We start from the raw sequence: 23,647 nt of genomic DNA, 5'->3' as shown, positions 1-23,647 counted from the left end.
TCCGTCACTTTAAATCAAGCCCTATGCTACTTGTTTGATAAAAGCCTTAAACATGTGCAAACGTGCATGGGCCAATTAATGTGTACTAGTGGAATGCCAAACAGAATGCATTATATAGGAAATGTACTGTTATTTCTTGGGTTGATTTGGATTGGCCTCTGAAATAACTATCTGGGTTGGGGATATGTTGCCACTGACCTCGATATAACCATGGTTTCATTTCAGGAGACTCTGAGGGAAAGAAGACAGAGCAATAGGTCCCATTCTGTGCCCAAGGAGCTGGACAGGAAGCAGAGTGTGAATCACTTTTCTAGGAGTAGCGCTTCGAGGGGCAGTGTGCGCTTCTCCCAGCAGATGGAGCCTGAGAATGTAAGTGGCAGGGACAGGGCCTGGTCCAGCATGACTGACCGCCATGATGATGTAGCACACTGTGGTACTTTGATGATGGTGAGTGACACACGTTTGTCGGTGGGAATGCTATGGGTGTGTGTGCTCTGTGTGATAGTTTAGTACCCTTGCATGAGGTGATCGCTGCTTTTGTTGTGTGTGTGGGGAATATTATTGGAGAACATGTTGCGTGGGTGTGAGAAGGTAGCCTCTTTCTAGCCTTGTTACCCCCACTTTTGGCCTGTTTGTGAGTGTATGTCAGGGTGTTTGTCACTGTTTTCACTGTCTCACTGGGATCCTGATAGCCAGGCCTCAGTGCTCATAGTGAAAACACCATGTTTTCAGTATGGTTGTTATGTGTCACTGGGATCCTGCTGGTCAGGACCCCAGTGCTCATAGGTTTGTGGCCTATATGTATGTGTCACTGGGACCCTGTCACACAGGGCCCCAGTGCTCATAGGTGTGCATGTATATGTTCCCTGTGTGGTGCCTAACTGTCTCACTGAGGCTCTGCTAACCAGAACCTCAGTGGTTATGCTCTCTCATTACTTTCAAATTGTCACTGACAGGCTAGTGACCATTTTTACCAATTTACATTGGCTTACTGGAACACCCTTATAATTCCCTAGTATATGGTACTGAGGTACCCAGGGTATTGGGGTTCCAGGAGATCCCTATGGGCTGCAGCATTTCTTTTGCCACCCATAGGGAGCTCTGACAATTCTTACACAGGCCTGCCACTGCAGCCTGAGTGAAATAACGTCCACGTTATTTCACAGCCATTTTACACTGCACTTAAGTAACTTATAAGTCACCTATATGTCTAACCTTTACCTGGTAAAGGTTAGGTGCAAAGTTACTTAGTGTGAGGGCACCCTGGCACTAGCCAAGGTGCCCCCACATTGTTCAGAGCCAATTCACTGAACTTTGTGAGTGCGGGGACACCATTACACGCGTGCACTACATATAGGTCACTACCTATATGTAGCTTCACCATGGTAACTCCGAATATGGCCATGTAACATGTCTATGATCATGGAATTGCACCCTCTATGCCATCCTGACATTCTTGGTACAATTCCATGATCCCAGTGGTCTGTAGCACAGACCCTGGTACTGCCAGACTGCCCTTCCTGGGGTTTCACTGCAGCTGCTGCTGCTGCCAACCCCTCAGACAGGCAGCTGCCCTCCTGGGGTCCAGCCAGGCCTGGCCCAGGATGGCAGAACAAAGAACTTCCTCTGAGAGAGGGTGTGACACCCTCTCCCTTTGGAAAATGGTGTGAAGGCAGGGGAGGAGTAGCCTCCCCCAGCCTCTGGAAATGCTTTGTTGGGCACAGATGTGCCCAATTCTGCATAAGCCAGTCTACACCGGTTCAGGGACCCCTTAGCCCCTGCTCTGGCGCGAAACTGGACAAAGGAAAGGGGAGTGACCACTCCCCTGACCTGCACCTCCCCTGGGAGGTGTCCAGAGCTCCTCCAGTGTGCTCCAGACCTCTGCCATCTTGGAAACAGAGGTGCTGCTGGCACACTGGACTGCTCTGAGTGGCCAGTGCCACCAGGTGACGTCAGAGACTCCTTGTGATAGGCTCCTTCAGGTGTTAGTAGCCTTTCCTCTCTCCTAGGTAGCCAAACCCTCTTTTCTGGCTATTTAGGGTCTCTGTCTCTGGGGAAACTTTAGATAACGAATGCATGAGCTCAGCCGAGTTCCTCTGCATCTCCCTCTTCACCTTCTGATAAGGAATCGACCGCTGACCGCGCTGGAAGCCTGCAAACCTGCAACATAGTAGCAAAGACGACTACTGCAACTCTGTAACGCTGATCCTGCCGCCTTCTCGACTGTTTTCCTGCTTGTGCATGCTGTGGGGGTAGTCTGCCTCCTCTCTGCACCAGAAGCTCCGAAGAAATCTCCCGTGGGTCGACGGAATCTTCCCCCTGCAACCGCAGGCACCAAAAAGCTGCATTTCCGGTCCCTTGGGTCTCCTCTCAGCACGACGAGCGAGGTCCCTCGAATCCAGCGACACCGTCCAAGTGACCCCCACAGTCCAGTGACTCTCCAGCCCAAGTTTGGTGGAGGTAAGTCCTTGCCTCACCTCGCTGGGCTGCATTGCTGGGAACCGCGACTTTGCAGCTACTCCGGCCCCTGTGCACTTCCGGCGGAAATCCTTTGTGCACAGCCAAGCCTGGGTCCACGGCACTCTAACCTGCATTGCACGACTTTCTAAGTTGGTCTCCGGCGACGTGGGACTCCTTTGTGCAACTTCGGCGAGCACCGTTTCACGCATCCTCGTAGTGCCTGTTTCTGGCACTTCTCCGGGTGCTACCTGCTTCAGTGAGGGCTCTTTGTCTTGCTCGACGTCCCCTCTCTCTGCAGGTCCAATTTGCGACCTCCTGGTCCCTCCTGGGCCCTAGCAGCGTCCAAAAACGCCAAACGCACGATTTGCGTGTAGCAAGGCTTGTTGGCGTCCATCCGGCGGGAAAACACTTCTGCACGACTCTCCAAGGCGTGGGGGATCCATCTTCCAAAGGGGAAGTCTCTAGCCCTTGTCGTTCCTGCAGTATTCACAGTTCTTCAGCCTAGTAAGAGCTTCTTTGCACCAACCGCTGGCATTTCTTGGGCATCTGCCCATCTCCGAGCTGCTTGTGACTTTTGGACTTGGTCCCCTTGTTCCACAGGTACCCTCAGTCAGGAATCCATCGTTGTTGCATTGCTGATTTGTGTTTTCCTTGCATTTTCCCTCTAACACGACTATTTTGTCCTTAGGGGAACTTTGGTGCACTTTGCACTCACTTTTCAGGGTCTTGGGGAGGGTTATTTTGCTAACTCTCACTATTTTCTAATAGTCCCAGCGACCCTCTACAAGGTCACATAGGGTTGGGGTCCATTCGTGGTTCGCATTCCACTTCTGGAGTATATGGTTTGTGTTGCCCCTATCCCTATGTTTCCCCATTGCATCCTATTGTAACTATACATTGTTTGCACTGTTTTCTAAGACTATACTGCATATTTTTGCTATTGTGTATATATATCTTGTGTATATTTCCTATCCTCTCACTGAGGGTACACTCTAAGATACCTTGGCATATTGTCATAAAAATAAAGTACCTTTATTTTTAGTATAACTGTGTATTGTGTTTTCTTATGATATTGTGCATATGACACTAAGTGGTACTGTAGTAGCTTCACACGTCTCCTAGTTCAGCCTGAGCTGCTTTGCTAAGCTACCATTATCTATCAGCCTAAGCTGCTAGACACCCTATACACTAATAAGGGATAACTGGGCCTGGTGCAAGGTGCAAGTACCCCTTGGTACTCACTACAAGCCAGTCCAGCCTCCTACATTGGTTGTGCAGCGGTGGGATAAGTGCTTTGAGACTACTTACCACTCTTGTCATTGTACTTTTCATAAGAGAAAAATATACAAAACAAGGTCAGTGTATATACACATAGCCAAAAAGTTTTGCATTTCCTCTTTTCACTCTTTTCTAAGTGCTGAAAAGTACTTCTAAACTTTCAAAAAGTTCTTAAAAGTTTAAAAAGTTTTTTCTGTCTTTCCAAAAAGTTCTGAAAACTTTTTTCTCTTTGTCTATCACTTTAACTCTCTCTAAAAATGTCTGGCACAGGCCAAAAAGTTGAACTGTCCAAACTTGCATATGATCACCTTAGCTGGAAAGGAGCAAGGAGTCTCTGCATAGAGAGAGGTTTGAGTGTAGGGAAGAATCCTTCCTTAGAACTGTTAATTAATATGCTTAGAGTACAGGATAAGGCCATAAGTGCCCAATCTGTAGAAAAAGTAGCTAATGGTTCTCAATCTGATCCAGGGACTCCCCCAGGAAAAGGTTCAGGAAAGAAACTTCTCAGCCTGCCCATTACTAGACAGTCTAGCATAGTTGGTACAGAGGTTGAATCACACCATATTGATGGTGTGCTCTCACATTATGCTGGTAGCCAAGCTGTTAGGGTGCCCTCTGTAAGGGACAGGTCTCCTTCTGTTCATTCCCATCATACCTCTGTATCTAGAAATGTCCCTCCCACCCACCCTGATGACAGATTGTTAGAAAGGGAGCTCAATAGATTGAGAGTGGAACAAACCAGACTGAAGCTCAAGAAGCAACAGCTGGATTTGGATAGACAGTCTTTAGAAGTAGAGAGGGAAAGACAGAAGTTGGGTTTAGAAACCCATGGTGGCAGCAGCAGTATTCCCCATAGTCATCCTGCAAAAGAGCATGATTCCAGGAATCTGCACAAGATAGTTCCCCCTTATAAGGAGGGGGATGACATTAACAAGTGGTTTGCTGCACTTGAGAGGGCCTGTGTTGTACAGGATGTCCCTCAAAGGCAGTGGGCTGCTATCCTATGGCTATCATTTAGTGGAAAGGGTAGGGATAGACTCCTTACTGTGAAAGAAAGTGATGCCAATAATTTTACAGTTCTTAAGAATGCACTCCTGGATGGTTATGGCTTAACCACTGAACAGTACAGGATAAAGTTCAGAGAGACCAAAAAGGAGTCTTCACAAGACTGGGTTGATTTCATTGACCATTCAGTGAAGGCCTTGGAGGGGTGGTTACATGGCAGTAAAGTTACTGATTATGAAAGCCTGTATAACACAATCCTGAGAGAGCATATACTTAATAATTGTGTGTCTAATTTGTTGCACCAGTACCTGGTAGACTCTGATCTGACCTCTCCCCAAGAATTGGGAAAGAAGGCAGACAAATGGGTCAGAACAAGGGTGAACAGAAAAGTTCATACAGGGGGTGACAAAGATGGCAATAAGAAGAAAGATGGTGAAAAATCTCAAGATAAGCATGGGGATAAGGGTAAAACCAAAGATCCCACTTCAAATCTTAAACACTCTTCAGAGGGTGGGGATAAAACAAATTCTTCCTCTTCTTCCCAACCTGCACACATTAAAAAGCCTTGGTGCTTTGTGTGTAAAAACAGAGGCCATAGGCCAGGGGATAAGTCCTGTCCAGGTAAACCCCCTGAGCCTACCACCACTAATACATCAAGCTCTAGTGCCCCTAGCAGTAGTGGTACTAGTGGTGGGACTGCTGGCAACAGTCAAGCAAAGGGTGTAGTTGGGTTCACTTATGGGTCCATAGTGGAAACTGATGTAATCAGTCCCAAGACAGTTTCTGTCACACCTAGTGGCATTGGCCTTGCCACACTGGCTGCTTGTCCCCTTACAATGGATAAGTACAGGCAGACAGTTTCAATAAATGGTGTTGAGGCCTTGGCCTACAGGGACACAGGTGCCAGTTTCACTTTGGTGACTGAAAACCTAGTGCCTCCTGAACAACACATCATTGGACAACAGTATAAGATTATTGATGTCCATAACTCCACTAAGTTTCTTCCCTTAGCTATAATTCAGTTTAGTTGGGGTGGAGTTACTGGCCCTAAGCAGGTGGTGGTATCACCTAGCTTACCTGTAGACTGTCTCTTAGGTAATGACCTAGAGGCCTCAGGTTGGGCTGATGTAGAGTTTTATGCCCATGCAGCCATGCTGGGCATCCCTGAGGAATTGTTCCCTCTCATTTCAAGTGAAATGAAAAAGCAAAGGAGAGAAGGCCTGAAAACTCAGGATCCCTCTCCATCAACAGGTAAAAAGGGTATCACAGTATCCCCTAACCACCCTACCATTCAGGATACCATTCCTGTGGTGGGAGAAACCTCTCCTGGGGTGGCACCTGTTCCAAGGGAATCATCAGTTGGCAAAACTGTACTCCCTGAGGTGGAAGTACCTCTCTGTGGGATAACTAACATTGGTGAGAAAAACAGCACCATTTTAGTTAACATGGAGCATCCCTCCAACCCTCCCAGAGAAACTTTAGTGCAGAAACCCTGCACTACCTCACAACACTTAGGACAGCATCCCTGCCCTAGTGTGGAGCTCATAGGACAGCATCCCTGCCCTGCTCCAACTCAAGAGAAACAGCATCCCTGTTCTCTCTTCCAGCCAGATGGACAAAGTTTTTGCCCAGCTATGGCTTTTCTGAGACAGCATCCCTGTCTGGCATTTCCATCACTACAAATAGGTTCAGTGGACAATTCCCACTGCTCTAAACTAAAACGTACTGATAGAAACTCTGAAAATACATCTTCACATTGTTGCTTAGCTAAAAAACTTCAAACAGGGTGGTTTACATCCCCACAGGGAAGTAACCATATAGTGGATGATAAAGGGAGTAACCAGTCTATTGCAGAGCTACTCTCTACTTATCACCACTTAGACAATAAAGTCTCAACTGGCCAAGGTTAGCCTTATTGTCCTTCGTTTGGGGGGGGGTTGTGTGAGAAGGTAGCCTCTTTCTAGCCTTGTTACCCCCACTTTTTGCCTGTTTGTGAGTGTATGTCAGGGTGTTTGTCACTGTTTTCACTGTCTCACTGGGATCCTGATAGCCAGGCCTCAGTGCTCATAGTGAAAACACCATGTTTTCAGTATGGTTGTTATGTGTCACTGGGATCCTGCTGGTCAGGACCCCAGTGCTCATAGGTTTGTGGCCTATATGTATGTGTCACTGGGACCCTGTCACACAGGGCCCCAGTGCTCATAGGTGTGCATGTATATGTTCCCTGTGTGGTGCCTAACTGTCTCACTGAGGCTCTGCTAACCAGAACCTCAGTGGTTATGCTCTCTCATTACTTTCAAATTGTCACTGACAGGCTAGTGACCATTTTTACCAATTTACATTGGCTTACTGGAACACCCTTATAATTCCCTAGTATATGGTACTGAGGTACCCAGGGTATTGGGGTTCCAGGAGATCCCTATGGGCTGCAGCATTTCTTTTGCCACCCATAGGGAGCTCTGACAATTCTTACACAGGCCTGCCACTGCAGCCTGAGTGAAATAACGTCCACGTTATTTCACAGCCATTTTACACTGCACTTAAGTAACTTATAAGTCACCTATATGTCTAACCTTTACCTGGTAAAGGTTAGGTGCAAAGTTACTTAGTGTGAGGGCACCCTGGCACTAGCCAAGGTGCCCCCACATTGTTCAGAGCCAATTCACTGAACTTTGTGAGTGCGGGGACACCATTACACGCGTGCACTACATATAGGTCACTACCTATATGTAGCTTCACCATGGTAACTCCGAATATGGCCATGTAACATGTCTATGATCATGGAATTGCACCCTCTATGCCATCCTGACATTGTTGGTACAATTCCATGATCCCAGTGGTCTGTAGCACAGACCCTGGTACTGCCAGACTGCCCTTCCTGGGGTTTCACTGCAGCTGCTGCTGCTGCCAACCCCTCAGACAGGCAGCTGCCCTCCTGGGGTCCAGCCAGGCCTGGCCCAGGATGGCAGAACAAAGCACTTCCTCTGAGAGAGGGTGTGACACCCTCTCCCTTTGGAAAATGGTGTGAAGGCAGGGGAGGAGTAGCCTCCCCCAGCCTCTGGAAATGCTTTGTTGGGCACAGATGTGCCCAATTCTGCATAAGCCAGTCTACACCGGTTCAGGGACCCCTTAGCCCCTGCTCTGGCGCGAAACTGGACAAAGGAAAGGGGAGTGACCACTCCCCTGACCTGCACCTCCCCTGGGAGGTGTCCAGAGCTCCTCCAGTGTGCTCCAGACCTCTGCCATCTTGGAAACAGAGGTGCTGCTGGCACACTGGACTGCTCTGAGTGGCCAGTGCCACCAGGTGACGTCAGAGACTCCTTGTGATAGGCTCCTTCAGGTGTTAGTAGCCTTTCCTCTCTCCTAGGTAGCCAAACCCTCTTTTCTGGCTATTTAGGGTCTCTGTCTCTGGGGAAACTTTAGATAACGAATGCATGAGCTCAGCCGAGTTCCTCTGCATCTCCCTCTTCACCTTCTGATAAGGAATCGACCGCTGACCGCGCTGGAAGCCTGCAAACCTGCAACATAGTAGCAAAGACGACTACTGCAACTCTGTAACGCTGATCCTGCCGCCTTCTCGACTGTTTTCCTGCTTGTGCATGCTGTGGGGGTAGTCTGCCTCCTCTCTGCACCAGAAGCTCCGAAGAAATCTCCCGTGGGTCGACGGAATCTTCCCCCTGCAACCGCAGGCACCAAAAAGCTGCATTTCCGGTCCCTTGGGTCTCCTCTCAGCACGACGAGCGAGGTCCCTCGAATCCAGCGACACCGTCCAAGTGACCCCCACAGTCCAGTGACTCTCCAGCCCAAGTTTGGTGGAGGTAAGTCCTTGCCTCACCTCGCTGGGCTGCATTGCTGGGAACCGCGACTTTGCAGCTACTCCGGCCCCTGTGCACTTCCGGCGGAAATCCTTTGTGCACAGCCAAGCCTGGGTCCACGGCACTCTAACCTGCATTGCACGACTTTCTAAGTTGGTCTCCAGCGACGTGGGACTCCTTTGTGCAACTTCGGCGAGCACCGTTTCACGCATCCTCGTAGTGCCTGTTTCTGGCACTTCTCCGGGTGCTACCTGCTTCAGTGAGGGCTCTTTGTCTTGCTCGACGTCCCCTCTCTCTGCAGGTCCAATTTGCGACCTCCTGGTCCCTCCTGGGCCCCAGCAGCGTCCAAAAACGCCAAACGCACGATTTGCGTGTAGCAAGGCTTGTTGGCGTCCATCCGGCGGGAAAACACTTCTGCACGACTCTCCAAGGCGTGGGGGATCCATCTTCCAAAGGGGAAGTCTCTAGCCCTTGTCGTTCCTGCAGTATTCACAGTTCTTCAGCCTAGTAAGAGCTTCTTTGCACCAACCGCTGGCATTTCTTGGGCATCTGCCCATCTCCGAGCTGCTTGTGACTTTTGGACTTGGTCCCCTTGTTCCACAGGTACCCTCAGTCAGGAATCCATCGTTGTTGCATTGCTGATTTGTGTTTTCCTTGCATTTTCCCTCTAACACGACTATTTTGTCCTTAGGGGAACTTTGGTGCACTTTGCACTCACTTTTCAGGGTCTTGGGGAGGGTTATTTTGCTAACTCTCACTATTTTCTAATAGTCCCAGCGACCCTCTACAAGGTCACATAGGGTTGGGGTCCATTCGTGGTTCGCATTCCACTTCTGGAGTATATGGTTTGTGTTGCCCCTATCCCTATGTTTCCCCATTGCATCCTATTGTAACTATACATTGTTTGCACTGTTTTCTAAGACTATACTGCATATTTTTGCTATTGTGTATATATATCTTGTGTATATTTCCTATCCTCTCACTGAGGGTACACTCTAAGATACCTTGGCATATTGTCATAAAAATAAAGTACCTTTATTTTTAGTATAACTGTGTATTGTGTTTTCTTATGATATTGTGCATATGATACTAAGTGGTACTGTAGTAGCTTCACACGTCTCCTAGGTCAGCCTGAGCTGCTTTGCTAAGCTACCATTATCTATCAGCCTAAGCTGCTAGACACCCTATACACTAATAAGGGATAACTGGGCCTGGTGCAAGGTGCAAGTACCCCTTGGTACTCACTACAAGCCAGTCCAGCCTCCTACAGTGGGGTATAGGAGTTCTTGCTGTGGTGGATGGTGTATAGTTGTAGAGTGTTGCAGGCTGGTTGTGGATACTGCTGTAGTCACAGTGCTGTCTGTAAGATATCTTACAGGAACAGTTTATGAAGTGTATGTGAAGCGCCCCTCCCCTGTCTGATGGATACCATTGTATTTTGCAGGAGATGCCCAGGAGCAGAAGGCAGAGCCCAGAGCACAGGTCTGAGACCAAAGAGGGTGGAGAAGAGCACAACTTGCATCACTTCTCACCACATAAAGCCATGAAAGGAAGTTTACGTTTCTCCAAGGACTTGGAGCAGGCCAGTGTAAGGGAGCAAGGCTGTGGTGGGCAGAGGGAGCAATCTGGTGCATTTCAGTGACACTTAATACCACTGTGATATCTGAATGGTGGTTGCGAATTATGGTATTGTGGCACTGGCCCCTGAATAACAGTTTAGGCAAATTGGCTAGGATATGGTGTAAATGTCCTGGTCATTAGGGATAATGTAGGGGTGCTGTATGAGTGGGATTGCGTTCAAATGTTCAGGTTGAAAATATCTGTAGAAATATTGGTGAAAGTGGACTTTCATTATCCAGCAAAAAAATCAATAGACTCTTTGACTCTTGGAAGCTCTCTTGCTAAAGTGAAGATTTGAAAATCTGCAAGATGTTTTATGATAACCAACAGCTAAGATTCAGAGCATGAGGGCACTTTGTGGGTCTTTTCCAGCATCCCCTTTCTTCTCTGTTCTTCTCTTGGTGCACTAACGAAGGAGAGTCGCCTCTAGGCTCCTTTACGTCAGGCTTTCCTTTCTCTTGATCTTCAATTAACCATAAAACACAATATAAAATAAAATACACTGCATAGAAATATACTACCATTAGATTTTCAAACCGCCTAAAGGTTTGTAATGCAGTTCATTATTGACTGGCTAACACAAAGTGTGAATTTTCCTCAGGTAACATTATCTCAATAAACCTGCATAAAACATAGAATACAAGTGGAAGCTATGCTCCTAGGGAACTCCTAGGTCTGTCCTAGTCTTTTCTGCTGCTAACAGGAACATCCCCATCTGCAGGCAGATTAGATGTTCATGTAACATCATCAACTTGAATAAGGTAGGTCTACAGGCCCAAAAGACACATGCCAGGAGTCAGATTCACCATGTCAAATAACGCCCAACCCTTGGTAAAGCTCAGTTTTTTTAGGGCCAGGAAAGATTTTCAGTGCCAAGAGATCCTCATTTTGTCACCATGCTCTATTATAAAACTAAACAAATAAAGTCAAAGCCAGTAGGTTTTACCATTAACAGATATGTGCGGATGTATTGGCTTGGCCCATGCTTTCTGTAAGGAAATGCCTCTTTTTGTATGGTCACCCCCAAGTGTTTGGACTTGTGCTGCTGGTTTTTCGAGACTAAGAGTGTATTGAGGCCTACTAACCAGACCTAAGTGCCACTGCCCGGACCCTAAAGTGTATGTCGAACTGGCTGTACCCAATTGGAAATGGCTAACTTACCTGTAAGCCCCTAGTAAATGGTACCTTGCTGCACAGGGCATGTAAGTTAAAGGGGAACCCCAGGGCTTGCAGCACTGGTTCCACCACCACAGAGGTCCCCCAAGTAAAAGGAGTCCCCCAGACCGCCACTGCAGACTGGTAGAGCAGTCCTACACTACTACCCTGACTTTGCCATTGAAGGCAAGGGCAAAGCCACCACTTCCCCAGTACACGTGTGCAAGTCACCCCTCTGGCTGGCCTACCGCGTCCTAAAGGCAGGGTGTGACATATGACACAGGCAGGACGTGCACTGTACATGCCCTGACAGTAAAACTCCCAAAACTGTTGTTTTTACTGTGGAAAGACTTAGGGCCTGATTTAGAGTTTGGTGGAGGTCACAAATGTGACGGATATCCCGTCCACTGTATTACAAGTTCCATAGGCTACAATGAAATTGTAATATAGCGGATGGGACAAATTTGTGACAGAAAGTCCAGCCAAACTCTAGGTCTGGCCCTTAGTTGCCCAATTGGCGCATACAAGTTCCATAGTCTACAATGAAATTGTAATACAGCGGAGGGAATATCCGTCACATTTGTGACGGAGTAACCCCTCCACCAAACTCTAGATCTGGCCCTTAGTCGCACAATTGGCGCGTACAGGGTTACATGCTGACCCCTCAGCTGCACTAACTCCTGAATCGTGCGACCAAAAGGGGCACTCCAAGGTATCAAACAACTCGTTACATTAGGCCCGACTCGTATTGCAAGTCGAAATTGATGTAACTTGTTGCCATGCGTAGCTTTAGCAAAGCTGGCACTTTGTTGCCTTTAAAACTCCTGTGCCTTCCCAGGCACACATGGAGCCTGCTCCACGAGACAGCCGTCTGCCCTCCTGGAGAGACATGCTAATGACTCTCAGGAAGGGGAACAATGAGGGATTGCAGTCTAGGGAGCTGTCACCTCCCTCTTGGAGAAGTTCCGAGTTGCAGGCTTCAGAGGAGAAGCCGCCTTTGAAGGGCAGATGTGTAACACCAGGGGAGGGGGCTGCCTCTTTGTTCAGGTAGACAGGCTGGCACGGGAGGCAGAGAGGGGAGAGCAGTAGCCAAACCAGTTTTCCCAGGGTCATGTTGCCCTGAGGTAGCCACACCCCAGGGGTGGGCTAGGGAGGTCTGAATACCAAGAGAAGGGTCTCGCCATCTTGGAAGCAGGCAGAATGGTGTATCCTAGGATAGCCAGATGCCGCACTTCACAAGAAGTGGTCACCAGTTGGGAGGGTGGCCTGGTAGACAATTGGCTACCAATCGCATCTTTACCCTGAGGGCACTTTCCGAGCATAAGAGAGGCTTCCCTGGCAACCAGACCTCAGATCTTGACGGACTTGGAAGAAGGACTGCCCTGCTGCACCGAGAGACCAGCAAAGAGATGATGTACCCTCAAAGACTGCACCTGCTGGCTAGCAAAGAGAGGGACAGTGCCTGCCATGTGCTGCTGAGGGAGAAGGTGGTCCAGAGCCCATTCAAGCTAAGAGACTCCAAGGGCCAGCTGACTGGCTTCCTGTTTCCAGCACAACAACACAATAGCTGAAAAACCTGCGGGGGAAGTTGGTAGCCCAAAGTCTTGAAGTCGCATCCACTGCTTCTGTGCAGAATCAAGGAACAAGACCCTATGCACAGAGTTGCACTCAGTTCGCTGAGCCCGGGAATGCTGTTGGAGAGTTGCTGGGACCCTCAGAAGGCAAATTTTTGACTCGGGATGGATTGGCCTGTGGCCACGACAACGGACGACCGGACCTCAGCCAGACCATAGAGGACTTTGTGGGAAGTCGTCCCAGCAACCAGGACCTCTCACCATTTTCATGGACTGAAGAAACCCCTACAGGAAGACCCCCATCGACCGCATTGCATCCATAGCATCCTTGGAGCATCTTCAGCATCTTTCATCCCTTGCATCAGGACCACTACATATGAATCATTGCAACTCGGATAAAGTGCCTGGAACTGCTGAAGGACTGCTTCTCCTGTGATGGTAACATTTGTCTTGAGGACCTTGCTGGGCCCCCTGACTGGTTACCTGCCGGAGTTGGTCTCCCCAAGTACATCTAGCTGACTACATCAACATTTACCTATGTTTTTTTTCAAAAGGTCTGTGTCCAATTTGTTGACTTTGCCAAGACATATTCCCAGTTGAGTGCAAATGCTTTGATTTAATATTGCTTGCAAAATCAATATCTCCAGAACCCTTCAGTGGATCTTTTACATTCTAGTGTCTAATTTCTTATAAAAATACAGTCTATTTTTATAACTTGGTTTTGGATTTCTTTGGTGTTGTGTTGATTTCTACTACAATTGTTTTGGTGTTGTTTAAATGCTTTACACCTGTTCCTTTGTGTAAGTCTTGCTGCTCAGTGCCATAGCTACTGAGAGTTGAGCTGAGGGTTTTACTCTCGAGACCTACTGGACCTAAAAGGGTTGGTAAGTGTATTACATGGTGAGGTTGCACAACCCACACCATATAATACAACCCATTTCCTCACACTTTTTATTTATGTTTTTACAAGAGCCTGACAGCTGCAAAGCCATAATGGTACACTGGCTGTCCTTTATGTGCTCACATATTTATTTTATTTTACCTTTCTGATGTGGCAGTCAGCCATGTTCGAACAGTAAAGTTACAAAAAGCCAAAATGCCTACAGCTGTATCGTGGTCAGCTGATTTTCATTTCTTGCTGACTGTGGTCACCTTAGAGCTACTCTTCACCTACTGAATTCAAGACTCTGGAGATTGTTTATATGTTAGGCTATTTTCTCATGCTGAAGTGACTCTTCCCTGCAGGCACCTAGTTCTTAGAAGTTTCCTTTACTGTGAGAGAGTATTGTGGCCACTAGACAGCATCACCCTTATCTTGGGCAAGTCAGAGGCTGGCTTCAGATGAGTTTGCTGCATCCCACCATTGACACACACAGGCCCTCAATAGGACCTCAGCAGTCTTTTCTTAAGACCGCTGAAGCCACGGGCACTATAAGACTGCCAGTGCTGGTGGTCTTCCACCCGCCATATCGTGGGTACTGCCGGATTTCCGACACACTTTGGCTGGAAATCCAGCAGTATCCATGCTGGTGGTCGGAGGCGGTTGGTAGGTGCTACCACCTGCACCGACCCTCCCCGCCAGAAGGACGCCACCAGCCGTATTAAGACCATTAATACGGCCTGGCGGTGTCCTGCTGGCGGGGCGCTGCCGGCAGTAGCAGCGCCCCTTCACATTCCCTGCCAGACGACCTCCTCTCCAGACAAGGTAAGTCGGACATCCGACAGGGGAGGGGGGATGTTGTGTGTGGTGTCTGCCTGTGTGTATGAATGTGTGTGTGCATGTGTGAACGCGTCTGTGAGTGCTGTGGTGTATTCGTGGTTGTATGCGTGTGAGTGAATGTGTGGATGAATGTTGAAGTGAGTGTGTGTCTGCATGTCAGTGTGTATTCGTGTGAGTATGCGTGTGAGTATGTGTGAGTGAATGCGTGTGAGTATGTGTGAGTGAATGTGTGTATGGAAGAGTGTGAGTGAATGTGTGTATGGATGAGTGTGATTGGATGCGTGTCTGAAAGTTGAGGTGAATGGGTGTATGCGTGGTGCGTGTGGGTGTGTGTGTGCATGTATGCGGGGAGGAGGGCGGGGGTTCGCTATGTGTGTGGTGGGGTGACATGTGAGTGGGGGGGTGAGGGTGACATGTGAGTAGGGGGGTGGGTGCGACATGTGAGTAGGGGAGTGGGGGGCGCTTTGACTGTAGAAGGGCTGGGGGGGTCAGGTGCTTGCTGGGGGGGGGAGCCGTCTACTGGTGACAGGGAAGGGATTCCCTGTCACCGCTAGCCCTACCGCCATGGTTTTCGTCGCGGTGCTACCGCTGCAGAAACCATGGCGGTAGGCCAGGTCTTAATGCCGCCGGTGGTCTTCTGTGGACCGCCGGGTCGGAGATGAACATCTCCAGCCAGGCGGTTCATATGGCCATGGCAGTATGAGTAGAGATGTGGCAGGTTGGCAGCAGCCAACCCCCCACACTCATAATGTGGCGGTATACACCGCCAGCCTGTTGGTGGTGATACTGCCACATTAACCCTGGCGGTTAAAAGACCGTCAGGGTCTTAATGAGGGACACAGTGTCTGACAATGGAGAAGTGTTTGCATCAAAATCTTGGAGTGATAATGGGGCTTTGGTAGCTATCAGGTTACTGAAGATGCATTGCCGATCATGCTGCTGATAAAGAAAAACTGTCTCTACATGGGCAAACGTTGCCACATGAAGGAAAGTGTCTTCAACTACTTAAATGTCAGTCCTTGGATTAGGTTACAAGGCCTGATGTGTTCTTGCCGGTTCTGACACTACACCAAGAATTCCTAGAAGAGATCACTGTCTGAGGGGCACTTTGGATCAGTAGGAGCTCTTGTTGGATACATAGTGTAGGACAACTGATAGTTGGGTATGGTGAAGTAGCAATGCATGTGCCAGAATGTGCATAAGCAGAGACTATGAAGGTTTAGTGAGGGCTGGCACAGTGGTGCATAAGTCCTAATTGACATATGTCCTTACATTTTGCAGGATAGCCAGAGGGGCAGACAACAGGGTCCACAACAGAAGTTCCAATCTAAGCTCAATGAGCGAGAAAGCAAGCAGGACATGTTTCATGTGGCAAACGCTAAAACTACCCAGGAAAGTGGGCATGCACCTCAGAAAACAGAGCAGGTGAGAACAAAAGGCTGAGACTGTGATTTTGTAAACTGAAGAGTGCTGGCTGCAGAGTACGGTGGAGAAGTTTAGCTTTAGCAAATGGCATAAAAACCTTTTCTCTGTACTATGATATAAGAGCGATTGCACAGGCAGATGGTAATGCAGCACTGTGCGTTGGGGAGATATGTCAGACTATTGTTAGCAAAAATACTATATGACAGAAATATTGTGTCCTAATTATTGTCTATAGAAAACCACTTAGTTGGGTGTAGACTTTGTATTTTCAACTCAAATAAGGGCAGTATTGTTGTAAACAATACTTAAGGCTTGATGTTTCTGTGAAAGGTTATTTTGGTTACAATACTCTGGTATTATACCCTGTGGGGATAGTGTAGGATTGTTGACTTTGAGTGGTTTTGGGGTGGTGAAGAGCAGCTGGCTCTGGGGATAATCTAGGAGCCCTTCCTGTGAGAGATAGTGAGGAAGGCAGACTATTGAAGGTGGTGTAGGAGCACCGGTTGTTCAGGATGAGGTTGCAATGATGATTTTAGGGAATAATGTAGGACATTTACCAATCGTTTTGTGAGGTGTATATTCCTTCTATGTTGCAGGATACGAACAGAAGGCAGAGCCCACAAAACCGGTTTCAAGTCAAAGATCTGAGCAGAGAGCAGAACCTGCGTCCCTCACCACCACAGAAAGCTACACGAGGAAATTTACAGTTCCCCCAGGAAGTGGAGCAGGACATTGTAAGAAAACAAGTCTGTAGTGGGCAAATGAAACTATTTAGTCCTGCTTGATGGCCCTTTGTAATGACACACAATGCCACTGTTATTGAGGAGCGCTGGTTCTCCATAATGTGATCTTCACTGAAGTCATAAAACTTAATTCTCCTGCAAAGTCTACTTTAACAAGATACATTTTATCTAAAAACATGAATGTGCCTCTGTTTGTAGGCTACATTGGTAGAATTTGGTTAATTTGTAGTATTTTTAAAGTAAAACTATTATATTTAGAAAGCCCACTAATGATAATTTAAGAGGCTGATCCGTCCTTACCTTATCCCTTTATAAAAAGGAAAAAAGAAAAGAATCGAAGAACATTGATCTCTTAACAAGAGACCTATTCAAGTTAAAAAAAGACCAATGCCCCTTTAAGGTAGCGAGCAGCCCTGCTATACGACAATGACTTGTACTTACAGTTGTTTCATTTCATTTGGAACAGAAAACTCCTGATCTTATCTCTGTTACAATTTTATTCTTTCAGCCAGGGATGGTAGTGGGTTATTTATGACCCCCGCTGGAGAACTATCATATGAGTAACTTCACCATTATTGACAGCCCTAAGATTGAATAGAGGAGGCAGCAGAAAAGCTGTAGGATGACTGACTCAGGACTGATACATTTAGCCATCCAAGCGAGTCCTCTGCCAAAATATGGAAATAAGGAAGTCCAATGAGTCACAGATGGTACCCTTACAGGGCCCATATCTCTATATGATGAGGTGGGTGGTTGGCATTGACCTCTTTTGATGTCCTATACATTTGGTCAACCCATTTACTGAGTTACGGAACCCTGTACCTTCTAGGTATCCAAGGGTGGACTGGGTACGTGTGCAGCAGGGGGCAAAGCATTCCAGGGCCTATGTTGGAGACTCTTGTGCCAGTCTGTCATCTACAACAACCAGCCTGGGCAAGTTCATTAAGTAAATGCCACCTCTAAAAGAAGGACAGAGGAGAAACTGAACAAGGGTGTTCTAGCTACTAGCTTATGGGTTCTTGGTGTGCCTGGATTACCTTAGGCAGGGATCCTGATCTGGCAACCTCACAAGATCTTCAGCAAGCAGGATCTGGGACCCCAAAAGAATAGGATGAACTGTACGTCTTAGCTGTAGCAAAGAGTGTTGCTATGCTGAAGATGTTTAGTCACAGAAAGAAGATGATTGAGGCCACAGTGTGTGATACTGGCCTTACCCCAAAATGCTGCTAGATGTATGTGCCCCCTGAAGAGAAACAGGTTTTTCATTGGTTTTTAGATTGTGTTTATTGGGAGTGTTTTTTGGCTTGTGATGATTAATAAAATGTGGCCAAAGTTCAAAGACTGTTAAAAGGCTCATAAACCTGGTCTGACCCAGGTGGACATCTTGATATTGATCAAAGGGGGATTGAGGAAATTGCCTTGCAGCTATTAAAGCACCCTCACTTTGTTATTCATTTCTACTGAATCAAGATATAAATGAAGTGATACCCTATCCTGTAATGTTATTATTTTACTGTGTACTTGAGATATCATCTAGTAACTAAAAGATGGGTTTGGCATGGTGAGCTTGTTGGTTAAGGTATGGTATGAAGTAGCTTCTCTCTGTAGCCATTCTGCAAAGAACAAATGAGAGTCGTAAAGTTGCATTCATGGTAAAAGTTCCTAAACGTTCCTAAATGTTTCCCACTAATGGCCTCACTGATTTCCTTTCAGACAGGTAAAATTGTAATCTATGGCCGATTCTTCCTTCTCGTATATTATATATCATATTCAAAAAAGCAGAAGCTGGGACCTAGGCTGTATTGAACAGGTCAGCCTGTTGCTGTCCTTCTTATTTTGTTGCTTTCTCAGCTACTAAATCAGGCTTGTCCATGGTTTTATTTTTTTATCTTCTGAGACACTGTGCTGTTTCTTCCAGCGATGCAGGCTTTTTCTCTGCACCAGTGGCAATAAGTAAACATACTGGAGCTACCAATAGAGTGCTTTACAACCTCTATGCTACTTCATTCTGTTTATGTGCTTTGGTATTGGCTTTGGAATTCCCACACTTGAAATGTTCCAACACAGAAGGTGACCCCAGCAGCCCATGACAGAGGAGTCTAGTGGCTTGATGTTACCGGCATAAACCAACTGGACTTTTATGTTGCTTTTTCTCTTGGGGGTGCACAAAAGGTGTTCCAGTGCAAAGATCCCTACCACTAAAGTTCACTTTCATTGTTTTGTTGGTTTGTGGCTAAAGGTGATAATCGTGACTAGTTTTTTTTTCTTCAGTTTTAGACTATGAAATTCCTCCTTCCAGTAATACCATGCTTTTTCTGGGTAGCCCCTGGCCCTACGTTTGGGACTCAAGACTTCTGCCCCCTTGAAGTAATGAACAGTGAGGGCTTGATTTTCAAAAGAACTTATGCTTTTGAGTACGTTTACTACTTTTTGGTATTCGCAAACTGCAAATGTATAGTAACTTACACTTTTGTAGTAACTTTACACTTTTATAGTAAGTCCAGCACCCTTTGCCAGCCACTGGTACTGCATCACCCTCCCCTAGAAGATGATGGCGATAGAGACTTACTACAAAAGTGTAAGTTGCTTCAAAAGTGTAAGTTACTCCAGAAGTGCAGTTTACCCATATTGAAAAGTAGTAAACTTTCTTAAATGTGTAAGTTACTATAAAAGTGCAGTTTGGGAATAGCACATTGTAGTACTACTGTAATTCTACAAAATGTACGACATAGTGCAGTTTGTAAATCAGGCTCTGTGTTTACAACTGTGCCACAACTGGAGGAACTGGCCGAACAGTAGGCCATCTTTAGGGCTCTGGGATGATGCCTATCATACTGTAACAGGGTGTTAGGTTCAGTTGATTTTCTGAAAAGGGGTCTACAAATAGACCAATACACTAGTCTGACTATCAGATACACGTAATTAATTGCCTTGTTGTTCTAGCTATGGGTGGATCTTAAGTTTAAACTAGTTTCCTTTAACTAGTGCATGAAATTCTGAAACTCTGTGTTATTATTTTTGAGAGATTTTATTGATAGTGAAAGAGAGGTGTGCAGTTTCAAAAGATATTGTCTGAGTGATGTTATCAGAACATTATCTAAAATACAAGTCATGTCCTAAATATAATTTACAAAAATATAAAAAATATAACCCCATTGGAAATAATGACAGAAAATGTGCACCCAATGGGACAATATTCTTGTATTTAGGACACCTTATGTCAGATGATATTTTTTACCACATTCTGATATCCAGCCTTTTCAATGGATCAACAAACAGCTGAGTTAAGATTAGTTTGAATCTTGTGAATGGCCAGAAAGGTTGACAAATGCAAAAAGATCAGGGATAGAATTCACATTTAATATGTCTGACAACTTATAGTATGTGGGTGCTTTGATTGATGTCTGACTCAAGCACCATTCTTTGTATATACCCCGTTCACTTTTCACACCTTTGGGTAATCACCACGAGCACTGAGCACACTATATTTGTACAACTAATCATTGATCAAATATTAAATATTATTTTAGATGTTTTCAGAGGTTTTGCTGTCATACTTTTCTACATTAATTGTCCTCAAACTAGTCTAGTTTCTTAAAAAAAAAAAATCTTGATTGCTCAGTTTGAGGACAACGTGCACAAGTCTCTGTGACTTTGGAATGTTATGGAAATTAAGCCAATCGGAAGACTCGCTCCTCCTAGAGCTAAAGGACCCGGGCTTCTCTCTGTTCTATTGGGTTTCTCTAATTTGTGTTACAGAGTTGGCATTAAGGTGGCTTTGGAGATAGAGTTAAGGTCAGTATTACTTTGAATGATGGCTCCTGCACTGCTTGTTCTTTATAAAGGAATTTTCACAATGGATTTGTTAAAGCCACACAGTAATGTTAATCCACATTTTCCTTATACATTAGTTTTTAAAGCTGGTTCTCCATAAAAACGTTTCCAGACCCGCAATGATTCTGGTGCATTCCCAGCTCTGCTTGTGGTAAATGGTGCAGAGCTGATGGCTGTGGAAGCTTTTATAGGTGAGCTAGTGAGGGGGCTTGTAAAGCAGTTCTGGCTGTGGGGGCGGAGCAGTGGAATTTACTGTTGTGATGGCATAATATCCCTAGTCCTGTTTGTAGGAGTTATTATACAAGCATAGACCATGGCTGGTTGGTGAGATTTGACCTTGTGTATCTAAGCACTCACTGGTTCATGTTGTTGGATTTTACAGGAGATGCTGAGGGACAGAAGGTGGAGCCCGCATCACCAGTTCCAGAATGAGTCCCAGGATCTGGGCAGAAACCAGTCTCTACATGAACCTTCTAAATCTAAAGCTACCCAAGGATTAGGCAAGATGTCTCAAGAAATGGAGCTGGCAAGTGTAAGAGACATGCGTCATCGGTGGCACAGAGAGACATAGCCCTGTGTCAGTCTAACACAGTGTTATTTGTCACTATCACACTTTACCTGTAGAGAGTGTCAGATGGTGTTTGTGTGGAATGGAGAATGAGAAGTGAGTGATGGTGGTGCGGTGGCGCTGTCTGTGGGTAATGGTGCAGTGCTGAGTGGGGGTGCAGTGGTTACAGACAATGTAATGAATGCTGGTAGGAGCACTGATTGTAGGGACCGTTATACAAATGCTGTCTATGGGTGATGATATATGGTCACTGTGGGGGCAGTGTAAAATGTGCTGGCTTGATTGGATGTTTCAGGAATGCTGGCTGCAGGTAATGATATATGGCCACTGTCTGTGGGGTCGGTGTACGAGTACATGGTATGGAGGATTCTCCTGGAATGTTGGCTGTGGGTGGTGATGTATGGCTCCTCTCTGTTGGGATCGGGTAGGAAAGCTGATTACACTGTTATATGAATGCTGTACATGGGTAATGGCACATGGTCTCTGTGGAGGTGGTTAGAAGGTGCTGGCTTTAATGGACGCTCTAGGAATGCTGGCTGGAGGTGGGGATGTATGGCCACAGTCTGTGGGGGTGGTCTTAGTGGATGCTTAAGAATGCTGGCTATGGGTGGTGATCTGTCGTCATGGTGGGGGTGGAGTTGGAGTGCTGGTTGCAGTTGATGGTATATGAATGCTGGCTGCATGTGGTGATTTATGGTGAGTATCTGTGGGGGTTTTGTAGGACTGCTGACACTAGTGGTTGTTTCAGGAAAGCTGGCTGGGCGTGGTGATGTATGGTCACTGTGGGGGGGTGTTGGAGTGCAAGCCATTGTGGATGCTCAGCAATGCTTGCTGCGTGTGGTGGTGTATGGTCACTTTGTGGGGTTGGCGTGCAAGGGCTGGCTGAAGGGGATGCTTTAGGAATGCTGGCTGTGGTGGATATGGTGTGGAAGTCATCATACATAATCCCTTAGGGGAAGCCCTACTACACCACCCTTACAGTGATCATACATCTTATCCCAAAGCCAGGGGTGGTTATTAGACCAAAAGCTGTGGGGAATGATGTATTCTCATTGGCTGTAGGAGTGGTGGCTGAGGCAGCTCTTGTAATGCCACTGACTGTAAGTAGTCCTGACTGACTTAATACTCTGGGCCCCAATTAGAATTGCAACGGATTAACCTGTGAACCAAATCCTCCGTCCGCCGCCTCATTTAGAGATGGGCGGTCCTTATGTTTTATGTCAAGGAGGCCCTTGTTGGCCCCATCATCGGAAAATTTCCTCTGACAGCCACATGGAGCAGGAGCCTTCGGAGGAAGCACATTACACCACTTGCCCTATTATGGTGGATAGTGTAATATCTTTTTTTTCTTATACACCACTGCCAGGAAAAACCTGGGAATGAGAGTAGAAAACAAATGAAAAAGAAACTCCCAGAGTGTAGTGGTCATTAGTTTTTTTGTTTTCTGGACCAAACTTCAGTTTTGGGAGTTTGTTTCGGGAAATAAAATGTTGAAGGTTTGCTGAACAGACGTCAAAATCGACAGTGACAGTCCATCAAACTTTTTTGTACACTGAAAGCAACTGCGTTGGTGACATTTCCTTTCAATGTATAGAAATTACTAAATTTGACGGATGGCAGAGGGAATATCTTCTGTCACCCTGATGGAAAGAGTACCATCCATCAAACGCTAAATCACGTCCTCGGTCATAGTTAGTAATGGATACCTCTAAGCCACGTAATCTATGTCCTTCTGTTTCACAGGAGATGCTGGGGAGCAGAAAGCAGAGCTGTAGCTGTGTGGGTGGTGTGGATATGCTGCCTGTACTTGACTCCTCAGGAATGCTGGCTAGTGGTAATTCATGATTGCTTTACATAGGGTCGGTGTACAAGCCCTGGCTGGGTGTGTGCTCTACAAATGATGGCTGTAGCCAATGACGTAAAAGCTGCTGGCTGTGGGGATGAAGTGTAGGAGTCATAACCAGGGGCGTATGGTGTAAATGCAAACAGTGTATGATCTGTGCGGGCTGGTGCTCAATACGTCACCACTGACTGATATAAACCCTTGCATTTTGTAGGAAATGTTGAGGGGCAGGCGGAAGAGCCTTCAGTACATGTCTGACTTCAAGGATGGGGACCACGAAGACAACCAGGGTCTCTCAAAACATAAAAGCCCGAGAGGAAGTAGTCTGTGGTCCCAGGAAATGGAGCACGTTAGTGTAAGAGATCAGGACTAATTGTGACAGAGAGAGGGGGCATAACTGAGTGTGGATGTGGTCAATCATGACATAGCATCCTGTGGGAGAACATCCAGGCAGAGGCAGAGGAATGCTTAGGGGTTGGTGTTTGCCTATACGGAATGCCACTGGCATTTTTGGTACAGAGATGGTCTACAACAGCTGTCTGTGGGTGATTATGTGGGAGATCTGGCTGAGGGCTGGAGCAGTGGCACATGTTCTACGGGTGATATA

The 23,647-nt window shown here is 46.7% G+C and overlaps 1 protein-coding gene across 1 annotated transcript in view; it reads left to right on the top strand.

Moving 5' to 3' along the window:
- The window catches only part of LOC138287466 (trichohyalin-like), a 167,064-nt gene that overhangs the window by 120,167 nt on the left and 23,250 nt on the right, over positions 1 to 23,647 (top strand). Inside the window, exons 13-18 of the mRNA XM_069227904.1 lie at positions 226 to 369; positions 10,003 to 10,146; positions 15,909 to 16,052; positions 16,649 to 16,786; positions 21,012 to 21,161; positions 23,255 to 23,395. Coding sequence (XP_069084005.1) covers positions 226 to 369; positions 10,003 to 10,146; positions 15,909 to 16,052; positions 16,649 to 16,786; positions 21,012 to 21,161; positions 23,255 to 23,395 — 861 coding nt within the window. The remainder of the gene's footprint in view (positions 1 to 225; positions 370 to 10,002; positions 10,147 to 15,908; positions 16,053 to 16,648; positions 16,787 to 21,011; positions 21,162 to 23,254; positions 23,396 to 23,647) is intronic.

The sequence above is a fragment of the Pleurodeles waltl genome, chromosome 4_1 (genome assembly GCF_031143425.1).
Source record: "Pleurodeles waltl isolate 20211129_DDA chromosome 4_1, aPleWal1.hap1.20221129, whole genome shotgun sequence".
Taxonomy (NCBI): Eukaryota; Metazoa; Chordata; class Amphibia; order Caudata; family Salamandridae; genus Pleurodeles; species Pleurodeles waltl.
This window is presented reverse-complemented; position numbering and strand designations above follow the sequence as displayed.